This window comes from Anomaloglossus baeobatrachus, chromosome 10 (genome assembly GCF_048569485.1).
Source record: "Anomaloglossus baeobatrachus isolate aAnoBae1 chromosome 10, aAnoBae1.hap1, whole genome shotgun sequence".
NCBI lineage: Eukaryota > Metazoa > Chordata > Amphibia > Anura > Aromobatidae > Anomaloglossus > Anomaloglossus baeobatrachus.
The window spans coordinates 5,959,452-5,982,042 of NC_134362.1; the positions used below are offsets into that span (position 1 = coordinate 5,959,452).

A 22,591-nucleotide genomic window follows, 5' to 3' on the forward strand; every position below is an offset into this window, starting at 1 on the left:
AGCTGCAATCGGACCAGAGCTGTGGAGGAGAGGGACTAATCCCCCCATCTCCTCCACTGTCAGCCTGCTCTCAGATGTCAGTGCAGTCCGACAGCTGCGGAGTAGGCGGGACCTGCGGAGGAAAGGGCGGGAGCTGCGGAGGAGAGGGCGGGAGCTGCGGAGGAGAGGGCGGGAGCTAAGGAAGAGAGGGCGGGAGCTAAGGAAAAGAGGGCGGGAGCTGTGGTGGAGAAGGGCGGGAGCTGTGGTGGAGAAGGGCGGAGGCTGCGGTGGAGAAGGGCGGGAGCTGCGGAGGAGAGGGCGGGAGCTGCGGAGGAGAGGGCGGGAGCTGTGGTGGAGAAGGGCGGGAGCTGTGGTGGAGAAGGGCGGGAGCTGCGGAGGAGAAGGGCGGGAGCTGCGGAGGAGAGGGCGGGAGCTGTGGTGGAGAGGGCGGAAGCTGTGGTGGAGAAGGGCGGGAGCTGCGGTGGAGAAGGGCGGGAGCTGCGGAGGAGAGGGCGGGAGCTGCGGAGGAGAGGGCGTGAGCTGCGGAGGAGAGGGCGGGAGCTGCAGAGGAGAGGGCGGGAGCTGCAGAGGAGAGGGCGGGAGCTGCGGTGGAGAAGGGCGGGAGCTGCGGTGGAGAAGGGCGGGAGCTGCGGAGGAGAGGGCGGGAGCTGCGGAGGAGAGGGCGGGAGCGGCAGATGAGAGGGCGGGAGCTGCAGATGAGAGGGCGGGAGCTGCAGAGGAGAGGGCGGGAGCTGCAGAGGAGAGGGCGGGAGCTGCAGAGGAGAGGGCGGGAGCTGCAGATGAGAGGGCGGGAGCTGCGGAGGAGAGGGCGGGAGCTGCGGACGAGAGGGCGGGAGCTGCAGATGAGAGGGCGGGAGCTGCAGAGGAGAGGGCGGGAGCTGCAGAGGAGAGGGCGGGAGCTGCGGAGGAGAAGGGCGGGAGCTGCGGAGGAGAAGGGCGGGAGCTGCGGAGAAGGGCGGGAGCTGCGGAGGAGAGGGCGGGAGCTGTCGTGGAGAAGGGCGGGAGCTGCGGAGGAGAGGGCGGGAGCTGGGGTGGAGAAGGCGGGAGCTGGGGTGGAGAAGGGCGGGAGCTGCGGAGGAGAAGGGCGGGAGCTGCGGAGGAGAAGGGCGGGAGCTGCGTAGGAGAAGGGCGGGAGCTGCGGAGGAGAAGGGCGGGAGCTGCGGAGGAGAAGGGCGGGAGCTGCGGAGGAGAAGGGCGGGAGCTGCGGAGGAGAGGGCGGGAGCTGCGGAGAAGGGCGGGAGCTGCGGAGGAGAGGGCGGGAGCTGCGGAGGAGAGGGCGGGAGCTGCGGAGGAGAGGGCGGGAGCTGCGGAGGAGAGGGCGGGAGCTGCGGTGGAGAGGGCGGGAGCTGCGGTGGAGAAGGGCGGGAGCTGCGGAGGAGAGGGCGGGAGCTGCGGAGGAGAGGGCGGGAGCTGCGGAGGAGAGGGCGGGAGCTGCGGAGGAGAGGGCGGGAGCTGTGGTGGAGAAGGGCGGGAGCTGCGGAGGAGAGGGCGGGAGCTGTGGTGGAGAAGGGCGGGAGCTGCGGAGGAGAGGGCGGGAGCTGCGGAGGAGAGGGCGGGAGCTGCGGAGGAGAGGGCGGGAGCTGCGGAGGAGAGGGCGGGAGCTGCGGAGGAGAGGGCGGGAGCTGTGGTGGAGAAGGGCGGGAGCTGTGGTGGAGAAGGGCGGGAGCTGCGGAGGAGAAGGGCGGGAGCTGCGGAGGAGAGGGCGGGAGCTGTGGTGGAGAGGGCGGAAGCTGTGGTGGAGAAGGGCGGGAGCTGCGGTGGAGAAGGGCGGGAGCTGCGGAGGAGAGGGCGTGAGCTGCGGAGGAGAGGGCGTGAGCTGCGGAGGAGAGGGCGGGAGCTGCAGAGGAGAGGGCGGGAGCTGCAGAGGAGAGGGCGGGAGCTGCGGTGGAGAAGGGCGGGAGCTGCGGTGGAGAAGGGCGGGAGCTGCGGAGGAGAGGGCGGGAGCTGCGGAGGAGAGGGCGGGAGCTGCAGATGAGAGGGCGGGAGCTGCAGATGAGAGGGCGGGAGCTGCAGAGGAGAGGGCGGGAGCTGCAGAGGAGAGGGCGGGAGCTGCAGATGAGAGGGCGGGAGCTGCGGAGGAGAGGGCGGGAGCTGCGGACGAGAGGGCGGGAGCTGCAGATGAGAGGGCGGGAGCTGCAGAGGAGAGGGCGGGAGCTGCAGAGGAGAGGGCGGGAGCTGCGGAGGAGAAGGGCGGGAGCTGCGGAGGAGAAGGGCGGGAGCTGCGGAGAAGGGCGGGAGCTGCGGAGGAGAGGGCGGGAGCTGTCGTGGAGAAGGGCGGGAGCTGCGGAGGAGAGGGCGGGAGCTGGGGTGGAGAAGGCGGGAGCTGGGGTGGAGAAGGGCGGGAGCTGCGGAGGAGAAGGGCGGGAGCTGCGGAGGAGAAGGGCGGGAGCTGCGGAGGAGAAGGGCGGGAGCTGCGGAGAAGGGCGGGAGCTGCGGAGGAGAAGGGCGGGAGCTGCGGAGGAGAAGGGCGGGAGCTGCGGTGGAGAAGGGCGGGAGCTGCGGTGGAGAAGGGCGGGAGCTGCGGTGGAGAAGGGCGGGAGCTGCGGTGGAGAAGGGCGGGAGCTGCGGAGGAGAAGGGCGGGAGCTGCGGAGGAGAAGGGCGGGAGCTGCGGAGGAGAGGGCGGGAGCTGCGGAGGAGAAGGGCGGGAGCTGCGGTGGAGAAGGGCGGGAGCTGCGGTGGAGAAGGGCGGGAGCTGCGGAGGAGAAGGGCGGGAGCTGCGGAGGAGAGGGCGGGAGCTGCGGAGGAGAGGGCGGGAGCTGCGGAGAAGGGCGGGAGCTGCGGAGGAGAGGGCGGGAGCTGCGGAGGAGAGGGCGGGAGCTGCGGAGGAGAGGGCGGGAGCTGCGGAGGAGAGGGCGGGAGCTGCGGAGAAGGGCGGGAGCTGCGGTGGAGAAGGGCGGGAGCTGCGGAGGAGAGGGCGGGAGCTGCGGAGGAGAAGGGCGGGAGCTGCGGAGGAGAAGGGCGGGAGCTGCGGAGGAGAGGGCGGGAGCTGCGATTGGACCACAGCTGCCTATAGAGGGACTAATCCCCCATCTCCTTCATTGTCAGCCTGTGTGTATATCGCACTGCTCTCAGATGTCAGTGCAGTCCACTGTTTCATTCGCACCCATAGACTTGTATGGGTGCCAGTAATAGGAGACTGGCACTAGAAGAGCGGAGGAGGGGAGACGGGACTCCACAAAACAATGGCGTCTACAGCAGTAAAGTGATTGGAAAACAATTGTAACTGCCACCAGCAGCAGAGCTCAGAAATGGCTGAATGGGAGCTGAAAAGCACAGGACCCCCACATTCTCCAGGCCCCTCAGCACAGTCATCTGGCCCCCATGATTCTCCAGCAGACCCTCCGGCCATCCCCCAGATCCGGCCACTGAGTGTTTCCCTAGGGCGAGTACACAGCGGCGCATACCGCAGCTGGCCGGGAGGTCCGGGGGCCCGTGCTGGCCGGTTAGTAATGGGCCGGATCGCCTTCATCACACGGGCCGCAGCTCCGCACAGTGTAGACAGCGGAACGCAGGACGCCGTCCTCTGCTCCTGCCGGCACTCTCTGTGTGACACACCGCGCACATTGATGACGTCAGCACGCCGCGCGCCTGCGTCATTTCAAAAGTTTCTGACAGGAGAGGAAGCGGCGGAGGCCAGAGGTGAGGAGCGACTGATAGCCCGAGGAGGGGGAGGGGAGGAGCGACTGATAGCCCGAGGAGGGGGAGGAGCGACTGATAGCCCGAGGAGGGGGAGGGCCGACTGATAGCCCGAGGAGGGGGAGGGGAGGACCGACTGATAGCCCGAGGAGGGGGAGGGCCGACTGATAGCCCGAGGAGGGGGAGGGCCGACTGATAGCCCGAGGAGGGGGAGGGCCGACTGATAGCCCGAGGAGGGGGAGGGCCGACTGATAGCCCGAGGAGGGGGAGGGGAGGGGAGGGCCGACTGATAGCCCGAGGAGGGGGAGGGGAGGGCCGACTGATAGCCTGAGGAGGGGGAGGGGAGGGCCGACTGATAGCCGGGGGAGGGGAGGGCCGACTGATAGCCCGAGGAGGGGGAGGGGAGGGCCGACTGATAGCCCGAGGAGGGGGAGGGGAAGTGGAGGGCCGACTGATTGCCTGAGGAGGGGAGGGGAGGGCCGACTGATTGCCAGGGGAGGGGGGGGACTAATAGCCCGAGGAGGGGAGGGGAGGGCCGACTGATTGCCGGGGGAGGGGGGGGACTAATAGCCCGAGGAGGGGAGGGGAGGGCCGACTGATTGCCGGGGGAGGGGGGGACTAATAGTCCGAGGAGGGGGAGGGGGGACTAATAGCCCGAGGAGGGGGAGGGGAGGGGGGGACTAATAGCCCGAGGAGGGGGAGGGGAGGGGGGGACTAATAGCCTGAGGAGGGGAGGGGGGGCAATAAAGAGGGAGAAGCAAGGAACTCTGACATAGAGATGTGAATGGTGCTAGGTTGTAGGGTAGAGGGGACCTGACAGGTTCCCTTTCAAATCAATTGGCTAGTGGGGGAAGATGCTAAGACCCTCATAGCTTCCTCCTCACAATTCATTATATAGTCTCATAGTCTCCGCCCCACCTCACAATTAATTACGCGGCCCACATAGTGTCTTCTCCCACCCTACAAATTATATGGCTCTCATAGCATCCTGCCCCCACCATACAATTCATTATATGGCTCTCAGTATCCTCGCCACCCCACAATTCATTATTTGGCCCTGATAACCTCCTTCTCACCCCACAATTCATTATTTGGCCCTGATAACCTCCTTCTCACCCCACAATTCATTATTTGGCCCTGATAACATCCTCCCCACCCCACAATTCATGAGCTGGCCCTGATAACCTCCTAGCCACACTAAAATTCATTATATGGCCCTCATAACATCCCCTCCATCCCACAATTCATTATATGGCTCTGATTCTGTCTTGCCCCCCCCACCCCACAATTCATTATATGGCCCTCAGTTTCTTCCTCACCCCACAATTCATTATATGGCCCTCAGTTTCTTCCTCACCCCACAATTCATTATATGGCTCTATTGTGTCTTGCCCCCCCCCTTCCAATTCATTTCGAAGCTATCAGGGACTTATGATACATTGTGGTGGGAGGACACAGGACAGAGACTAAAGGCCCCGTCACACACAGAGATAAATCTTTGGCAGATCTGTGGTTTCAGTGAAATCATGGACATATTGTCCCATTTGTACACAGCCACAAACCTGCCACTGATTGTCCACAATTTCACTGCAACCACAGATCTGCCGCAGATTTATCTCTGTCTGTAAAGTGCCCTTAAGGCTATGTGCACATTTTCAGCATAAAATTGTGCTGCAAACCCTGATGTGTTGGTAGGAAGAACACTGCGTAAAATGTGTTTTTTCCACGCGTTTTTGTTGCATGTTTTTCTCCTTTTATTAGTCTGGGTAAAATACGTTGCAGAAACCCCGCAGGAATGGACTCTGCAGACCTGAATCTGCTGCAAATCTGCCAGGAGAGGATAAGCAGCGAGTGCACGGGGCTTCAGGAATCTCACTCCCTCTGCTTGTAACTGTAAAACGCTGCGAATTCTCCACTACAAAATCGCAACGTGTGCACACAGCCTTAACATTAATTGGGAGGAGTCACAGAGACTGATTAGCTTAGATTTATTGGGAGCAGAGATTATAGGTAATGGGGGGCGCCCATCACTGTATATTGTGAGTGGTGGTGGCTAATTGTATAATATATATATATATATGTATGTCTGGTACATATTTATATTCAGGGGCATAGTCTGGGGGATTTTATGTGCAGGAGGTAAATGTATACAATATATGCCTTTGCTATTTTCAGGGCTGCGGTGATCAGTGACAAGACGCGTCGTGGCTGGAAGATGGTGACAAGAAGGTCCGACCAGACGGAGAAGAAACAACAGGAAATAACTAAGCTGATGAGACGTCAGCGGTAAGTAACTTTCTGAAAATCTTCATTCTGTGCTGTATCCCTTGGAGTATTGCTGTTATGTTACATCACTTAGTCCACATTGTCACATTCGTGTGAGACGTCCGCGTGTTCCAGACTTTTCTATCAGACGACTCACGGTTTCCCAGAGTGTCATAGATCCATTCACATGGCTGTGAAAGCCACGGATCCGGGAATCAGATCTGCGAGACTCCGAGCATGTGCTGTTCTGATCCGATTATGAGGAATAGGACATACTCCATGGGTCTGTGCGCTGTCCGAGAAAAAAAAGTCAGGCAGCACACTGACACTGCACCCCCGACACTGCACCCCCGACACTGCACCCCAACACTGCACCCCCGACCCTGCACCCCCGACCCTGCACCCCCGACCCTGCACCCCCGACCCTGCACCCCCGACCCTGCACCCCCGACACTGCACACCAATGCACGAATGTAGCCTTATTATGTATAGCACCGTCCATTAGTATTTTGTGTGCTCTCTATGTAAAGTGCCCTCCTTAATTACATAGGTTTCCCTTTTATTATATATGGCGCTGTCCCTTATTTGCATCCTCACCAGTTAAGTATAGCACTGTCCCTTATTATATAGTGTCCTCTCTAGTTATCTATAGCACTGTCCCTTATTATATAGTGTCCTCTCTAGTTATCTATAGCGCTGTCCCTTATTATATAGTGTCCTCTCTAGTTATCTATAGCGCTGTCCCTTATTATATAGTGTCCTCTCTAGTTATCTATAGCGCTGTCCCTTATTATATAGTGTCCTCTCTAGTTATCTATAGCGCTGTCCCTTATTATATAGTGTCCTCTCTAGTTATCTATAGCGCTGTCCCTTATTATATAGTGTCCTCTCTAGTTATCTATAGCGCTGTCCCTTATTATATAGTGTCCTCTCTAGTTATGTATAGTGCTGTCTCTTATTATATAGTGTCCTCTCTAGTTGTGTATGGCGCTGTCTCTTATTATATAGTGTCCTCTCTAGTTATGTATGGCGCTGTCCCTTATTATATAGTGTCCTCTCTAGTTATGTATGGCGCTGTCCCTTATTATATGGTATCCTCTCTAGTTGTGTATGGCGCTATCCCTTATTATATAGTGTCCTCTCTAGTTGTGTATGACGCTGTCCCTTATTATATAGTGTCCTCTCTAGTTGTGTATGGCGCTGTCTCTTATTATATAGTGTCCTCTCTTGTTATGTATGGCGCTGTCCCTTATTATATAGTGTCCTCTCTAGTTATGTATGGCGCTGTCCCTTATTATATGGTATCCTCTCTAGTTGTGTATGGCGCTGTCCCTTATTATATGGTATCCTCTCTAGTTATGTATGGCGCTGTCCCTTATTATATGGTATCCTCTCTAGTTGTGTATGGCGCTATCCCTTATTATATAGTGTCCTCTCTAGTTATGTATGGCGCTGTCCCTTATTATATAGTGTCCTCTCTAGTTATATTTGGCGCTGTCCCTTATTATATAGTGTCCTCTCTAGTTATGTATGGCGCTGTCCCTTATTATATAGTGTCCTCTCTAGTTATGTATGGCGCTGTCCCTTATTATATAGTGTCCTCTCTAGTTATGTATGGCGCTGTCCCTTATTATATAGTGTCCTCTCTAGTTATGTATGGCGCTGTCCCTTATTATATGGTATCCTCTCTAGTTATGTATGGCGCTGTCCCTTATTATATAGTGTCCTCTCTAGTTGTGTATGGCGCTGTCCCTTATTATATAGTGTCCTCTCTAGTTATGTATGGCGCTGTCCCTTATTATATAGTGTCCTCTCTAGTTATGTATGGCGCTGTCCCTTATTATATAGTGTCCTCTCTAGTTATATTTGGCGCTGTCCCTTATTATATAGTGTCCTCTCTAGTTATGTATGGCGCTGTCCCTTATTATATGGTGTCCTCTCTAGTTATGTATGGCGCTGTCCCTTATTATATGGTATCCTCTCTAGTTGTGTATGGCGCTGTCCCTTATTATATAGTGTCCTCTCTAGTTGTGTATGGCGCTGTCCCTTATTATATAGTGTCCTCTCTAGTTATGTATGGCGCTGTCCCTTATTATATAGTGTCCTCTCTAGTTGTGTATGGCGCTGTCCCTTATTATATGGTGTCCTCTCTAGTTATGTATGGCGCTGTCCCTTATTATATGGTGTCCTCTCTAGTTATGTATGGCGCTGTCCCTTATTATATGGTGTCCTCTCTAGTTGTGTATGGCGCTGTCCCTTATTATATGGTGTCCTCTCTAGTTGTGTATGGCGCTGTCCCTTATTATATAGTGTCCTCTCTAGTTGTGTATGGCGCTGTCCCTTATTATATAGTGTCCTCTCTAGTTGTGTATGGCGCTGTCCCTTATTATATAGTGTCCTCTCTAGTTGTGTATAGCGCTGTCCCTTATTATATAGTGTCCTCTCTAGTTGTGTATAGCGCTGTCCCTTATTATATAGTGTCCTCTAGTTATGTATGGCGCTGTCCCTTATTATATAGTGTCCTCTCTAGTTATGTATAGCGCTGTCCCTTATTATATAGTGTCCTCTCTAGTTGTGTATGGCGCTGTCCCTTATTATATAGTGTCCTCTCTCGTTATACAGTGCCTACAAGTAGTATTCAACCCCCTGCAGATTGTACAGTGCCTACAAGTAGTATTCAACCCCCTGCAGATTTAGCAGGTTTGATAAGATGCAAATAAGTTAGAGTCTGCAAACCTCAAACAAGAGCAGGATTTATTAACAGATGCATAAATCTTACAAACCAACAAGTTTTGTTGCTCAGTTAAATTTTAATAAATTTTCAACATAAAAGTGTGGGTCAATTATTATTCAACCCCTAGGTTTAATATTTTGTGGAATAACCCTTGTTTGCAATTACAGCTAATAATCGTCTTTTATAAGACCTGATCAGGCCGGCACAGGTCTCTGGAGTTATCTTGGCCCACTCCTCCATGCAGATCTTCTCCAAGTTATCTAGGTTCTTTGGGTGTCCGATGTGGACTTTAATCTTGAGCTCCTTCCACAAGTTTTCAATTGGGTTAAGGTCAGGAGACTGACTAGGCCACTGCAACACCTTGATTTTTTCCCTCTTGAACCAGGCCTTGGTTTTCTTGGCTGTGTGCTTTAGGTCGTTGTCTTGTAGGAAGATGAAATGACGACCCATCTTAAGATCCTTGATGGAGGAGAGGAAGTTCTTGGCCAAAATCTCCAGGTAGGCCGTGCTATCCATCTTCCCATGGATGCGGACCAGATGGCCAGGCCCCTTGGCTGAGAAACAGCCCCACAGCATGATGCTGCCACCACCATGCTTGACTGTAGGGATGGTATTCTTGGGGTCGTATGCAGTGCCATCCAGTCTCCAAACGTCACGTGTGTGGTTGGCACCAAAGATCTCGAACTTGGTCTCATCAGACCAGAGAACCTTGAACCAGTCTGTCTCAGAGTCCTCCAAGTGATCATGAGCAAACTGTAGACGAGCCTTGACATGACGCTTTGAAAGTAAAGGTACCTTACGGGCTCGTCTGGAACGGAGACCATTGCGGTGGAGTACGTTACTTATGGTATTGACTGAAACCAATGTCCCCACTGCCATGAGATCTTCCCGGAGCTCCTTCCTTGTTGTCCTTGGGTTAGCCTTGACTCTTCGGACAAGCATGGCCTCGGCACGGGTGGAATCTTTCACAGGCTGTCCAGGCCGTGGAAGGCTAACAGTAGTTCCATAAGCCTTCCACTTCCGGATGATGCTCCCAACAGTGGAGACAGGTAGGCCCAACTCCTTGGAAAGGGTTTTGTACCCCTTGCCAGCCTTGTGATCCTCCACGATCTTGTCTCTGATGGCCTTGGAATGCTCCTTTGTCTTTCCCATGTTGACCAAGTATGAGTGCTGTTCACAAGTTTGGGGAGGGTCTTAATTAGTCAGAAAAGGCTGGAAAAAGAGATAATTAATCCAAACACGTGAAGCTCATTGTTCTTTGTGCCTGAAATACTTCTTAATACTTTAGGGGAACCAAACAGAATTCTTGTGGTTTGAGGGGTTGAATAATAAATGACCCTCTGAATAAACTTTTCACAATTTAAAAAAAAAAAAAAAAAAAAAAGAAAAAACATTCTTATTTGCTGCATTTCACACTTCCAGGCTGATCTACAGTCCAAATGTCACAATGCCAAGTTAATTCCGAATGTGTAACCTGCTAAATCTGCAGGGGGTTGAATACTACTTGTAGGCACTGTATGTATAGCACAGTCTATTATATAGCATATTCTGGTTATTTTTGTTATTCACAGCGCCCTTTGTTTATTACATAATCCTCTCTTGTTAGATATAAAATGACCGCTGATGGAGCAACATATGACCAGGAGACCCGTCCATCAGCTCCTCCGATGGAACACGGTAAGGCTTATTTTCTATCAGGAGTCATGGCATTTTATATCCAACCACAATTTCTTGCACAGGAGCCCCAAGCTGTCAGTGTGTACCCCTATATATATAGGGGGGTCCAAAAGTAGGTGGCCAGTGTGTGTGATAGGGTGATGAAGGGGAGATTCATCAAACATGGTGTAAAGTGTTGGTGTAATTTCAGATAATATTCTGTGGAGTGACGAAGCTTCGGTCACATTATCGGCCACATTACCAGCCATATGATAACATGCATGTAACATTACAGCAACCACTACATGAGCCCGGTGTCAATGATGGGGGGATTTCAAGTTTTGGTGTTTTAGGACCAATATGTTTTGATGGAACAGTCACAGGAGATAAGAATCTCCAAATTGTAATGAATCAAGGTGTTCCCCAGATACAGCGACAGCCGAATTCACATGCCCTTTATTTCCAACAAGACGCGGCCCTCCACATTATTCAGGAGTGGTCCGCGAGTATGAAACGGTTCCTAATAAATATATTGATATATATATATATATATATATACATATATATGTGTGTGTGTGTGTATATATATGCAGGAGTGGTCCGCGAGTATGAAACGGTTCCTAATAAATATATTTATATATATATATATATAAATGTGTGTGTATATACAATTTTATATATATATATATATATATATATATATATATATATATATATATATATACACACACACACATATATTATATATATATATAATCTATATATATATATGTATATATATATATATCTATATGTGTGTGTGTGTATATATATATGCATAAATAGATACATACATACATACATACATACATACATACATGCGCACACACACACATTATATAATATATATATATATATATATATATATATATATATATATATATACACACACACACACATATAGATAGATTTATTATATTATATTATATGCCCTTCCCTCGCGGCTGATGTGGACGCCAGCAGTGACTGCAGGTTTCGGGTCTTTTCTCTGAGGCTGTTCATCATCTCTGTACCTGTGCAGTGGGCGGAGTCTTGCTGTTATGATGTCAGAGCTCTGCTGTGAGCCAATCAGATGCTCTTCCCTTTTTTTAATTTATGGGCAGTGTCACTTTAAGACAAGCTCCTGAACCTTGATTGTGGGGCTCACACCCGTGCCTGACCCTCCCATTCTAATAATATGTGGTCCCTTTAAGAGGTGATTGAGCACAGTGATACATTATTACCATAGACTCTGCACACGAAGAGTTAACATTGGCGGTAAGGAAAATATAGCGAGCGCGTCACAGACACAAGTAAACACGTAGCGAGCGGTGTATCGTTAATATTGTACCTGGAAGCTACTTATTGATAGAAGACGCTGCGGAATATGAGACGACGGCACAGAAACAAGCGCCGCGCTCACTTTTTAATATCCTTCAACCACAATGGTCGTCAGGAAGCGCCGGCGGCTGCGCTCCGCGCTCCGCACTGTAAACACCGCCGCCCGGGGCTCATTCACCTCCTAATTATCAGACAAGGAGAATTAGTTTTCCACTGAGAGTGAGAAACGATTAAAGCTTCCACCAAACAAATCCGAAAACGCAGAAACCGCGCGGACACGAAATCAGACACGTCTGTACCTAATCTGGTATCTGAATAAGGGTGCCACCAGGTCATGTATCTAATTCCAGCATGTATGATACTGTCTGCTGAGCTGTGTATCTAATCCTCTCCTGTGTGATACTGTCTGCTGAGCTGTGTATCTAATTCTATCCTGTGTGATACTGTCTGCTGAGCCGTGTATCTAATCCTCTCCTATGTGATACTGTCTGCTGAGCTGTGTATCTAATTCTATCCTGTGTGATACTGTCTGCTGAGCTGTGTATCTAATCCTTTCCTGTGTGATACTGTCTGCTGAGCTGTGTATCTAATCATCTCCTGTATGATACTGTCTGCTGAGCTGTGTATCTAATTCTATCCTGTGTGATACTGTCTGCTGAGCCGTGTATCTAATCCTCTCCTATGTGATACTGTCTGCTGAGCTGTGTATCTAATTCTATCCTGTGTGATACTGTCTGCTGAGCCATGTATCTAATCCTCTCCTATGTGATACTGTCTGCTGAGCTGTGTATCTAATCCTCCTGTGTGATACTGTTTGCTGAGCTGTGTATCTAATCCTATCCTGAGTGATACTGTCTGCTGAGCAGTGTATCTAATCCTCTCCTGTGTGATACTGTCTGATGAGCCGTGTATCTAATCCTCTCCTGTGTGATACTGTCTGCTGAGCCGTGTATCTAATCCTATCCTGTGTGATACTGTCTGCTGAGCTGTGTATCTAATCCTCTCCTGTGTGATACTGTCTGCTGAGCTGTGTATCTAATCCTCTCCTGTGTGATACTGTCTGCTGAGCTGTGTATCTAATCCTCTCCTGTGTGATACTGTCTGCTGAGCCGTGTATCTAATCCTCTCCTGTGTGGTACTGTCTGCTGAGCCGTGTATCTAATCCTCTCCTGTGTGATACTGTCTGCTGAGCCGTGTATCTAATCCTATCCTGTGTGATACTGTCTGCTGAGCCGTGTATCTAATCCTCTCCTGTGTGATACTGTCTGCTGAGCTGTGTATCTAATCCTCTCCTGTGTGATACTGTCTGCTGAGCTGTGTATCTAATCCTCTCCTATGTGATACTGTCTGCTGAGCTGTGTATCTAATCCTATCCTGTGTGATACTGTCTGCTGAGCTGTGTATCTAATCCTATCCTGTGTGATACTGTCTGCTGAGCTGTGTATCTAATCCTATCCTGTGTGATACTGTCTGCTGAGCTGTGTATCTAATCCTCTCCTGTGTGATACTGTCTGCTGAGCCGTGTATCTAATCCTCTCCTGTGTGATACTGTCTGCTGAGCCGTGTATCTAATCCTCTCCTGTGTGATACTGTCTGCTGAGCTGTGTATCTAATCCTCTCCTGTGTGATACTGTCTGCTGAGCTGTGTATCTAATCCTCTCCTGTGTGATACTGTCTGCTGAGCTGTGTATCTAATCCTCTCCTGTGTGATACTGTCTGCTGAGCTGTGTATCTAATCCTCTCCTGTGTGATACTGTCTGCTGAGCTGTGTATCTAATCCTCTCCTGTGTGATACTGTCTGCTGAGCTGTGTATCTAATCTTATCCTGTGTGATACTGTCTGCTGAGCTGTGTATCTAATCCTCTCCTGTGTGATACTGTCTGCTGAGCTGTGTATCTAATCCTCTCCTGTGTGATACTGTCTGCTGAGCTGTGTATCTAATCCTCTCCTGTGTGATACTGTCTGCTGAGCCGTGTATCTAATCCTCTCCTGTGTGATACTGTCTGCTGAGCCGTGTATCTAATCCTCTCCTGTGTGATACTGTCTGCTGAGCCGTGTATCTAATCCTCTCCTGTGTGATACTGTCTGGTGAGCTGTGTATCTAATCCTCTCCTGTGTGATACTGTCTGGTGAGCTGTGTATCTAATCCTCTCCTGTGTGATACTGTCTGGTGAGCCGTGTATCTAATCCTCTCCTGTGTGATACTGTCTGGTGAGCCGTGTATCTAATCCTCTCCTGTGTGATACTGTCTGCTGAGCTGTGTATCTAATCCTCTCCTGTGTGATACTGTCTGCTGAGCTGTGTATCTAATCCTCTCCTGTGTGATACTGTCTGCTGAGCTGTGTATCTAATCCTCTCCTGTGTGATACTGTCTGATGAGCTGTGTATCTAATCCTCTCCTGTGTGATACTGTCTGCTGAGCTGTGTATCTAATCCTATCCTGTGTGATACTGTCTGCTGAGCTGTGTATCTAATCCTCTCCTGTGTGATACTGTCTGCTGAGCTGTGTATCTAATCCTCTCCTGTGTGATACTGTCTGGTGAGCCGTGTATCTAATCCTCTCCTGTGTGATACTGTCTGGTGAGCCGTGTATCTAATCCTCTCCTGTGTGATACTGTCTGCTGAGCTGTGTATCTAATCCTCTCCTGTGTGATACTGTCTGCTGAGCTGTGTATCTAATCCTCTCCTGTGTGATACTGTCTGCTGAGCTGTGTATCTAATCCTCTCCTGTGTGATACTGTCTGATGAGCTGTGTATCTAATCCTCTCCTGTGTGATACTGTCTGCTGAGCTGTGTATCTAATCCTATCCTGTGTGATACTGTCTGCTGAGCTGTGTATCTAATCCTCTCCTGTGTGATACTGTCTGCTGAGCTGTGTATCTAATCCTCTCGTGTGATACTGTCTGCTAAGCTGTGTATCTAATCCTCTCCTGTGTGATTCTGTCTGCACAGCTGTGTATCTAATCCTCTCCAGTGTGATACTGTCTGATGAGCTCTGTATCTAATCCTCTCCTGTGTGATTCTGTCTGCACAGCTGTGTATCTAATCCTCTCCTGTGTGATACTGTCTGCTGAGCTGTGTATCTAATCCTCTCGTGTGATACTGTCTGCTGAGCTGTGTATCTAATCCTCTCCTGTGTGATACTGTCTGATGAGCTGTGTATCTAATCCTTTCCTGTGTGATACTGTCTGCTGAGCTGTGTATCTAATCCTATCCTGTGTGATACTGTCTGATGAGCTGTGTATCTAATCCTATCCTGTGTGATACAGTCTACTGAGCCGTGTATCTAATCTTCTCCTGTGTGATACTGTCTGCTGAGCTGTGTATCTAATCCTCTCCTGTGTGATTCTGTCTGCACAGCTGTGTATCTAATCCTCTCCAGTGTGATACTGTCTGATGAGCTCTGTATCTAATCCTCTCCTGTGTGATTCTGTCTGCACAGCTGTGTATCTAATCCTCTCCTGTGTGATACTGTCTGCTGAGCTGTGTATCTAATCCTCTCCTGTGTGATACTGTCTGCTGAGCCGTGTATCTAATCCTCTCCTGTGTGATACTGTCTGCTGAGCTGTGTATCTAATCCTCTCCTGTGTGATACTGTCTGCTGAGCTGTGTATCTAATCCTCTCCTGTGTGATACTGTCTGCTGAGCTGTGTATCTAATCCTCTCCTGTGTGATACTGTCTGCTGAGCTGTGTATCTAATCCTCTCCTGTGTGATACTGTCTGCTGAGCCGTGTATCTAATCCTCTCCTGTGTGATACTGTCTGCTGAGCTGTGTATCTAATCCTCTCCTGTGTGATACTGTCTGCTGAGCTGTGTATCTAATCCTCTCCTGTGTGTTACTGTCTGCTGAGCTGTGTATCTAATCCTCTCCTGTGTGATACTGTCTGCTGAGCTGTGTATCTAATCCTCTCCTGTGTGTTACTGTCTGCTGAGCTGTGTATCTAATCCTCTCCTGTGTGATACTGTCTGCTGAGCTGTGTATCTAATCCTCTCCTGTGTGATACTGTCTGGTGAGCTGATATATCTGAGCACGGGATGGACACCTCATGTTTACTTGCTACGACTCCTCCTTTTTGGAGTTTTTCTTATTATTAGGGACCATGGCGACGTCTCATCTGAAGATATTTCACACTGCGAGCAGAGGAGAGGAGCCGCCCGATAAGTCATGTCTGGCCTGTGCCTCATCGGCTCCTCGGGGGAGGAGTTACTGCGCAGTGAAGAGAGGAGCCGCCCGATAAGTCATGTCTGGCCTGTGCCTCATCTGCTCCTCGGGGGTGGAGTTACTGCGTAGTGAAGAGAGGAGCCGCCCGATAAGTCATGTCTGGCCTGTGCCTCATCGGCTCCTCGGGGGAGGAGTTACTGCGCAGTGAAGAGAGGAGCCGCCCGATAATTGAATTCTTCAGTTTGTGTCGGGTGGCAGGAGTTCAGCTCTGGGGTCTGTGTCAATCGGCTCCTATATCTGCGGCCTCTGCTCCGCGCTGCTTGTATTGCAGCCTCCGGACTCCTATATCTGCGGCCTCTGCTCCGCGCTGCTTGTATCTCAGCCTCCGGATTCATATATCCGCGGCCTCTGCTCCGCGCTGCTTGTATCGCAGCCTCCGGACTCCTATATCTGCGGCCTCTGCTCCGCACTGATTGTATCTCAGCCTCCAGACTCATATCTGCGGCCTCTGCTCCGCGCGGATTGTATCTCAGCCTCCGGATTCATATATCTGCGGCCTCTGCTCCGTGCTGCTTGTATCTCAGCCTCTGGATTCATATATCTGCGGCCTCCGGACTCATATTTGCGGCCTCTACTCCGCGCTGATTGTATCGCAGCCTCCGGATTCATATATCTGCGGCCTCTGCTCCGTGCTGCTTGTATCTCAGCCTCTGGATTCATATATCTGCGGCCTCCGGACTCATATTTGCGGCCTCTACTCCGCGCTGATTGTATCGCAGCCTCCGGACTCATATCTGCGGCCTCTGCTCCGCGCTGATTGTATCTCGGCCTCCGGATTGATATATCTGCAGCCTCTCCTCCGCGCTGCTTGTATCGCAGCCTCCGGATTGATATATCTGCGGCCTCCGGACTCCTATATCTGCAGCCTCTCCTCCGCGCTGCTTGTATCGCAGCCTCCGGATTGATATATCTGCGGCCTCCAGACTCGTATCTGCGGCCTCTGCTCCGCACTGCTTGTATCGCAGCCTCCGGATTGATATATCTGCGGCCTCCAGACTCGTATCTGCGGCCTCTGATCAGCGCTGCTTGTATCGCAGCCTCCGGATTGATATATCTGCGGCCTCCGGACTCGTATCTGCAGCCTCTCCTCCGCGCTGCTTGTTTCGCAGCCTCCGGATTCATATATCTGCAGCCTCTCCTCCGCGCTGCTTGTATCGCAGCCTCCGGATTGATATATCTGCGGCCTCCGGACTCCTATATCTGCAGCCTCTCCTCCGCGCTGCTTGTTTCGCAGCCTCCGGTTTGTGGCTTTCTCCTATTATCGTCGGGTGTGATATTTCGGATTATCTTCCCCGTGTTTCGGCTTCTCTCTGGCTGGTGATGTTCAGGGGAGATATGAGATGTGTGGGAGTCCCGAGCGATGGATATGAAGCGCGTGGATCTGAGGCGCGCTCTGCGGACCCCACAGTGACCTTTACAGGCTCCGAATCCTTCCATTGGCCGTTATTTGATTATTGCGCTCCGGTCGCGCCATGATCTTTACTTAGAAACCTGCAACGGGAGAGAAATCCTGAAAGCTCAAAGATTCATCATCTACAGGCGGGAGATGAGGGAGAGGCGGGTGCAGTAACACCCGCAGGACGCGGTACAGGAAGGAACGACGGGGGTTATAGTACACAACAGTGAGGCAAGTGCAGAGACGGGAAACCATCAAACACTGCGGGGCCAGCCGCTGCCAGTATACACCACCACACGTCCGAGTCCCCCGGAGACAGTGGGGCGAGCAGGACCCTGAGTGGGAGGGGGGCAGGACCTGGAAGGGGGGAAAATGGAGGGGGGAGGATGGCACATCCCCTGCGGGGGGGGGCAAGACCTGGAAGGGGGGGACACGGAGGGGGGGAGGATGGCACATCCCTTGTAGGGGGGGGGCAAGACCTGGAAGGGGGGACACGGAGGGGGGAGGATGGCACATCCCCTGCGGGGGGGGGCAAGACCTGGAAGGGGGGGGACACGGAGGGGGGAGGATGGCACATCCCTTGTAGGGGGGGGGGCAAGACCTGGAAGGGGGGACACGGAGGGGGGAGGATGGCACATCCCCTGCGGGGGGGGGGGCAAGACCTGGAAGGGGGGACACGGAGGGGGGAGGATGGCACATCCCTTGTAGGGGGGGGGGCAAGACCTGGAAGGGGGGACACGGAGGGGGGAGGATGGCACATCCCTTGTAGGGGGGGGGGGGGCAAGACCTGGAAGGGGGGAAAATGGAGGGGGGAGGATGGCACATCCCCTGCGGGGGGGGCAAGACCTGTAAGGGGGGACACTGAGGGGGAGGATGGCACATCCCCTGCAGGGGGGGGGGCAGGACCTGGAAGGGGGACACGGAGGGGGGGAGGATGGCACATCCCCTTCGGGGGGGGGGGGCACGGAGGAGGGGGGGATTATGGTCTTTTCTCATCTTTTTTAATGTTGTTACCTCCAGGAGGACGCAGGTTCCACCGTCTATGGGGACATGGCAGGTGCGATTGTCCACAAATCACACTGTCCATCATTAAGGGGGAAAAGGCAAAATGCAGAAGACCCTCCCGGTGTTAAAAAATGAACTAGAAGCGTAGATTAGCGCTGGGGATATTTTTCGGTTGATTTAGACCCTCCATATTGTGCTCCGAGCTGCTATAAACCACGCAGCGTTTCAGCCAGGAGCTCCATCGGCCGGAAACATCATATAAGACAGAGACACTCCCGATCAGTGGCCACCGAGGGGCGCTCCATCACCCATACAACTACAGAGGATTTCATAACCTCCACATACAGACGTCACACAGAGACCCCTCCGCCACAAGACGCCTACCTCCTCCAGCTCATGGATCCCCTCCGCCACAAGACGCCTACCTCCTCCAGCTCATGGATCCCCTCCGCCACAAGACGCCTACCTCCTCCAGCTCATGGATCCCCTCCGCCACAAGACGCCTACCTCCTCCAGCTCATGGATCCCCTCCGCCACAAGACGCCTACCTCCTCCAGCTCATGGATCCCCTCCGCCACAAGACGCCTACCTCCTCCAGCTCATGGATCCCCTCCGCCACAAGACGCCTACCTGCTCCAGATCATGGATCCCCTCCGCCACAAGACGCCTACCTCCTCCAGATCATGGATCCCCTCCGCCACAAGACGCCTACCTCCTCCAGATCATGGATCCCCTCCGCCACAAGACGCCTACCTCCTCCAGCTCATGGATCCCCTCCGCCACAAGACGCCTACCTCCTCCAGCTCATGGATCCCCTCCGCCACAAGACGCCTACCTCCTCCAGCTCATGGATCCCCTCCGCCACAAGACGCCTACCTCCTCCAGCTCATGGATCCCCTCCGCCACAAGACGCCTACCTCCTCCAGCTCATGGATCCCCTCCTCCACGGAACAGACGGAGGCCAGCGTCCTCAGAGCAGACGGGTACAAGCACTTAAAGTCATCTTGTCGGCAGATTTTAAAGAGTGCGACAACCGCTCCCTCCTGAGGACGAAAGACAAGGAGACAGTGAAAATAAAGTAAAGTGGATATCGGCACAATATAATCACAGTATGGCACGGTCTGGCCTCTGTTGCAGAGTTTAGTGACAGATTCTGGGTCAGAGTCACTTTATCTTGTGGGACTCTGCGGACTATGAATTCCCTTTCCTTTGGGGAGGAGAGGGTTAATGTCAGTTCACCTTCCAGCAGATCCTGACTCCTGGTCAGGTGTTTCCGGTTTAGACGACACCCAGGTCCTTTACATTGCCTGTGCTTCCAGCAGAGGGCGCTGGTTACTTTCAGTCATTCGGGAGCTTGGCCTGGAGGTGGAAGGAGCTGGTTCTGCTTTTTGGCTGCAGCAGTTTGTGATGTGCTGCTGGTCACGGTATGGAAGTTACCCTGTAGTCTGTTTACTTCCCCCTTTTATGTTGTTTCCCCTTGTGCACTTTTAGTGGCTCCTTTTGTGTGTACGAGTTGTTGTTTTTACCCTTTAGTCTTTATTTATAAGTGGGTATGTTCACTTCTGCTCTTGCCCCTTTCCCTCTTGTGGAGGTGTGTCTTACCATCAGGGACGAGGACAGGAGATAGAGCCAGGATGGGGGCCCGGACCTCCCTACCTCCGGGTGTGAGTGTGAGTGCAGGAGCCCCAGCCTTAGGGCTAGTATAGGTTAACCTGCCCCTGTATACAGGAATATAACTAATATTACTGCCCCTATATACAAGAATATAACTACTATAATACTGCCCCCTATATACAAGAATATAACTACTATAATACTGCCCCTATGTACAAGAATATAACTACTATAATACTGCCCCCTATATACAAGAATATAACTACTATAATACTGCCCCCTATATACAAGAATATAACTACTATAATACTGCCCCTATGTACAAGAATATAACTACTATAATACTGCCCCTGTATACAAGAATATAACTACTATAATACTGCCCCTATGTACAAGAATATATCTACTATAATACTGCCCCCTATATACAATATAACTACTATAATACTGCCCCTATGTACAAGAATATAACTACTATAATACTGCCCCTATGTACAAGAATATAACTACTATAATACTGCCCCCTATATACAATATAACTACTATAATACTGCCCCTATGTACAAGAATATAACTACTATAATACTGCCCCTATGTACAAGAATATAACTACTATAATACTGCCCCTATGTACAAGAATATAACTACTATAATACTGCCCCTATGTACAAGAATATAACTACTATAATACTGCCCCTATGTACAAGAATATAACTACTATAATACTGCCCCTATGTACAAGAATATAACTACTATAATACTGCCCCTATGTACAAGAATATAACTACTATAATACTGCCCCTATGTACAAGAATATATCTACTATAATACTGCCCCTATGTACAAGAATATAACTACTATAATACTGCCCCCTATGTACAAGAATATATCTACTATAATACTGCTCCTATGTACAAAAATATAACTACTATAATACTGCTCCTATATACAAGAATATAACTACTATAATACTGCCCCCTATGTACAAGAATATAACTACTATAATACTGCCCCTATGTACAAGAATATAACTACTATAATACTGTCCCCTATGTACAAGAATATATCTACTATAATACTGCCCCTATGTACAAGAATATAACTACTATAATACTGCCCCTATATACAAGAATATAACTACTATAATACTGCCCCTATGTACAAGAATATAACTACTATAATACTGCCCCTATGTACAAGAATATAACTACTATAATACTGCCCCTATATACAGGAATATAACTGCTATAATACTGCCCCTATGTACAAGAATATAACTACTATAATACTGCCCCTATGTACAAGAATATAACTACTATAATACTGCCCCTATGTACAAGAATATATCTACTATAATACTGCCCCCTATGTACAAGAATATAACTACTATAATACTGCCCCTATGTACAAGAATATAACTACTATAATACTGCCCCTATGTACAAGAATATATCTACTATAATACTGCCCCCTATGTACAAGAATATAACTACTATAATACTGCCCCCTATGTACAAGAATATAACTACTATAATACTGCTCCTATGTACAAAAATATAACTACTATAATACTGCTCCTATATACAAGAATATAACTACTATAATACTGCCCCCTATATACAAGAATATAACTACTATAATACTGCCCCTATGTACAAGAATATAACTACTATAATACTGCCCCTATGTACAAGAATATAACTACTATAATACTGCCCCTATGTACAAGAATATATCTACTATAATACTGCCCCCTATGTACAAGAATATAACTACTATAATACTGCCCCTATGTACAAGAATATAACTACTATAATACTGCTCCTATGTACAAGAATATAACTACTATAATACTGCCCCTATGTACAAGAATATAACTACTATTATACTGCCCCCTATATACAAGAATATAACTACTATAATACTGCCCCTATGTACAAGAATATAACTACTATAATACTGCCCCCTATGTACAAGAATATAACTACTATAATACTGCTCCTATGTACAAGAATATAACTACTATAATACTGCTCCTATGTACAAGAATATAACTACTATAATACTGCTCCTATATACAAGAATATAACTACTATAATACTGCCCCCTATATACAAGAATATAACTACTATAATACTGCCCCTATGTACAAGAATATAACTACTATAATACTGCCCCTATGTACAAGAATATAGCTACTATAATACTGCCCCTATATACAAGAATATAACTACTATAATACTGCCCCTATGTACAAGAATATAACTACTATAATACTGCCCCTATATACAAGAATATAACTACTATAATACTGCCCCTATGTACAAGAATATAACTACTATAATACTGCCCCTATGTACAAGAATATAACTACTATAATACTGCCCCTATATACAGGAATATAACTGCTATAATACTGCCCCTATGTACAAGAATATAACTACTATAATACTGCCCCTATGTACAAGAATATAACTACTATAATACTGCCCCTATGTACAAGAATATATCTACTATAATACTGCCCCTATGTACAAGAATATAACTACTATAATACTGCCCCTATGTACAAGAATATAACTACTATAATACTGTCCCCTATGTACAAGAATATATCTACTATAATACTGCCCCTATGTACAAGAATATAACTACTATAATACTGCCCCTATATACAAGAATATAACTACTATAATACTGCC

General features: G+C 50.0%; 1 protein-coding gene across 1 annotated transcript in view; it reads right to left on the reverse strand.

Annotated features, from left to right (window-relative positions):
• The window catches only part of LOC142254464 (protein inscuteable homolog), a 172,275-nt gene that overhangs the window by 112,952 nt on the left and 36,732 nt on the right, over nt 1-22,591 (reverse strand). Inside the window, exon 3 of the mRNA XM_075325531.1 lies at nt 19,193-19,318. Coding sequence (XP_075181646.1) covers nt 19,193-19,318 — 126 coding nt within the window. The remainder of the gene's footprint in view (nt 1-19,192; nt 19,319-22,591) is intronic.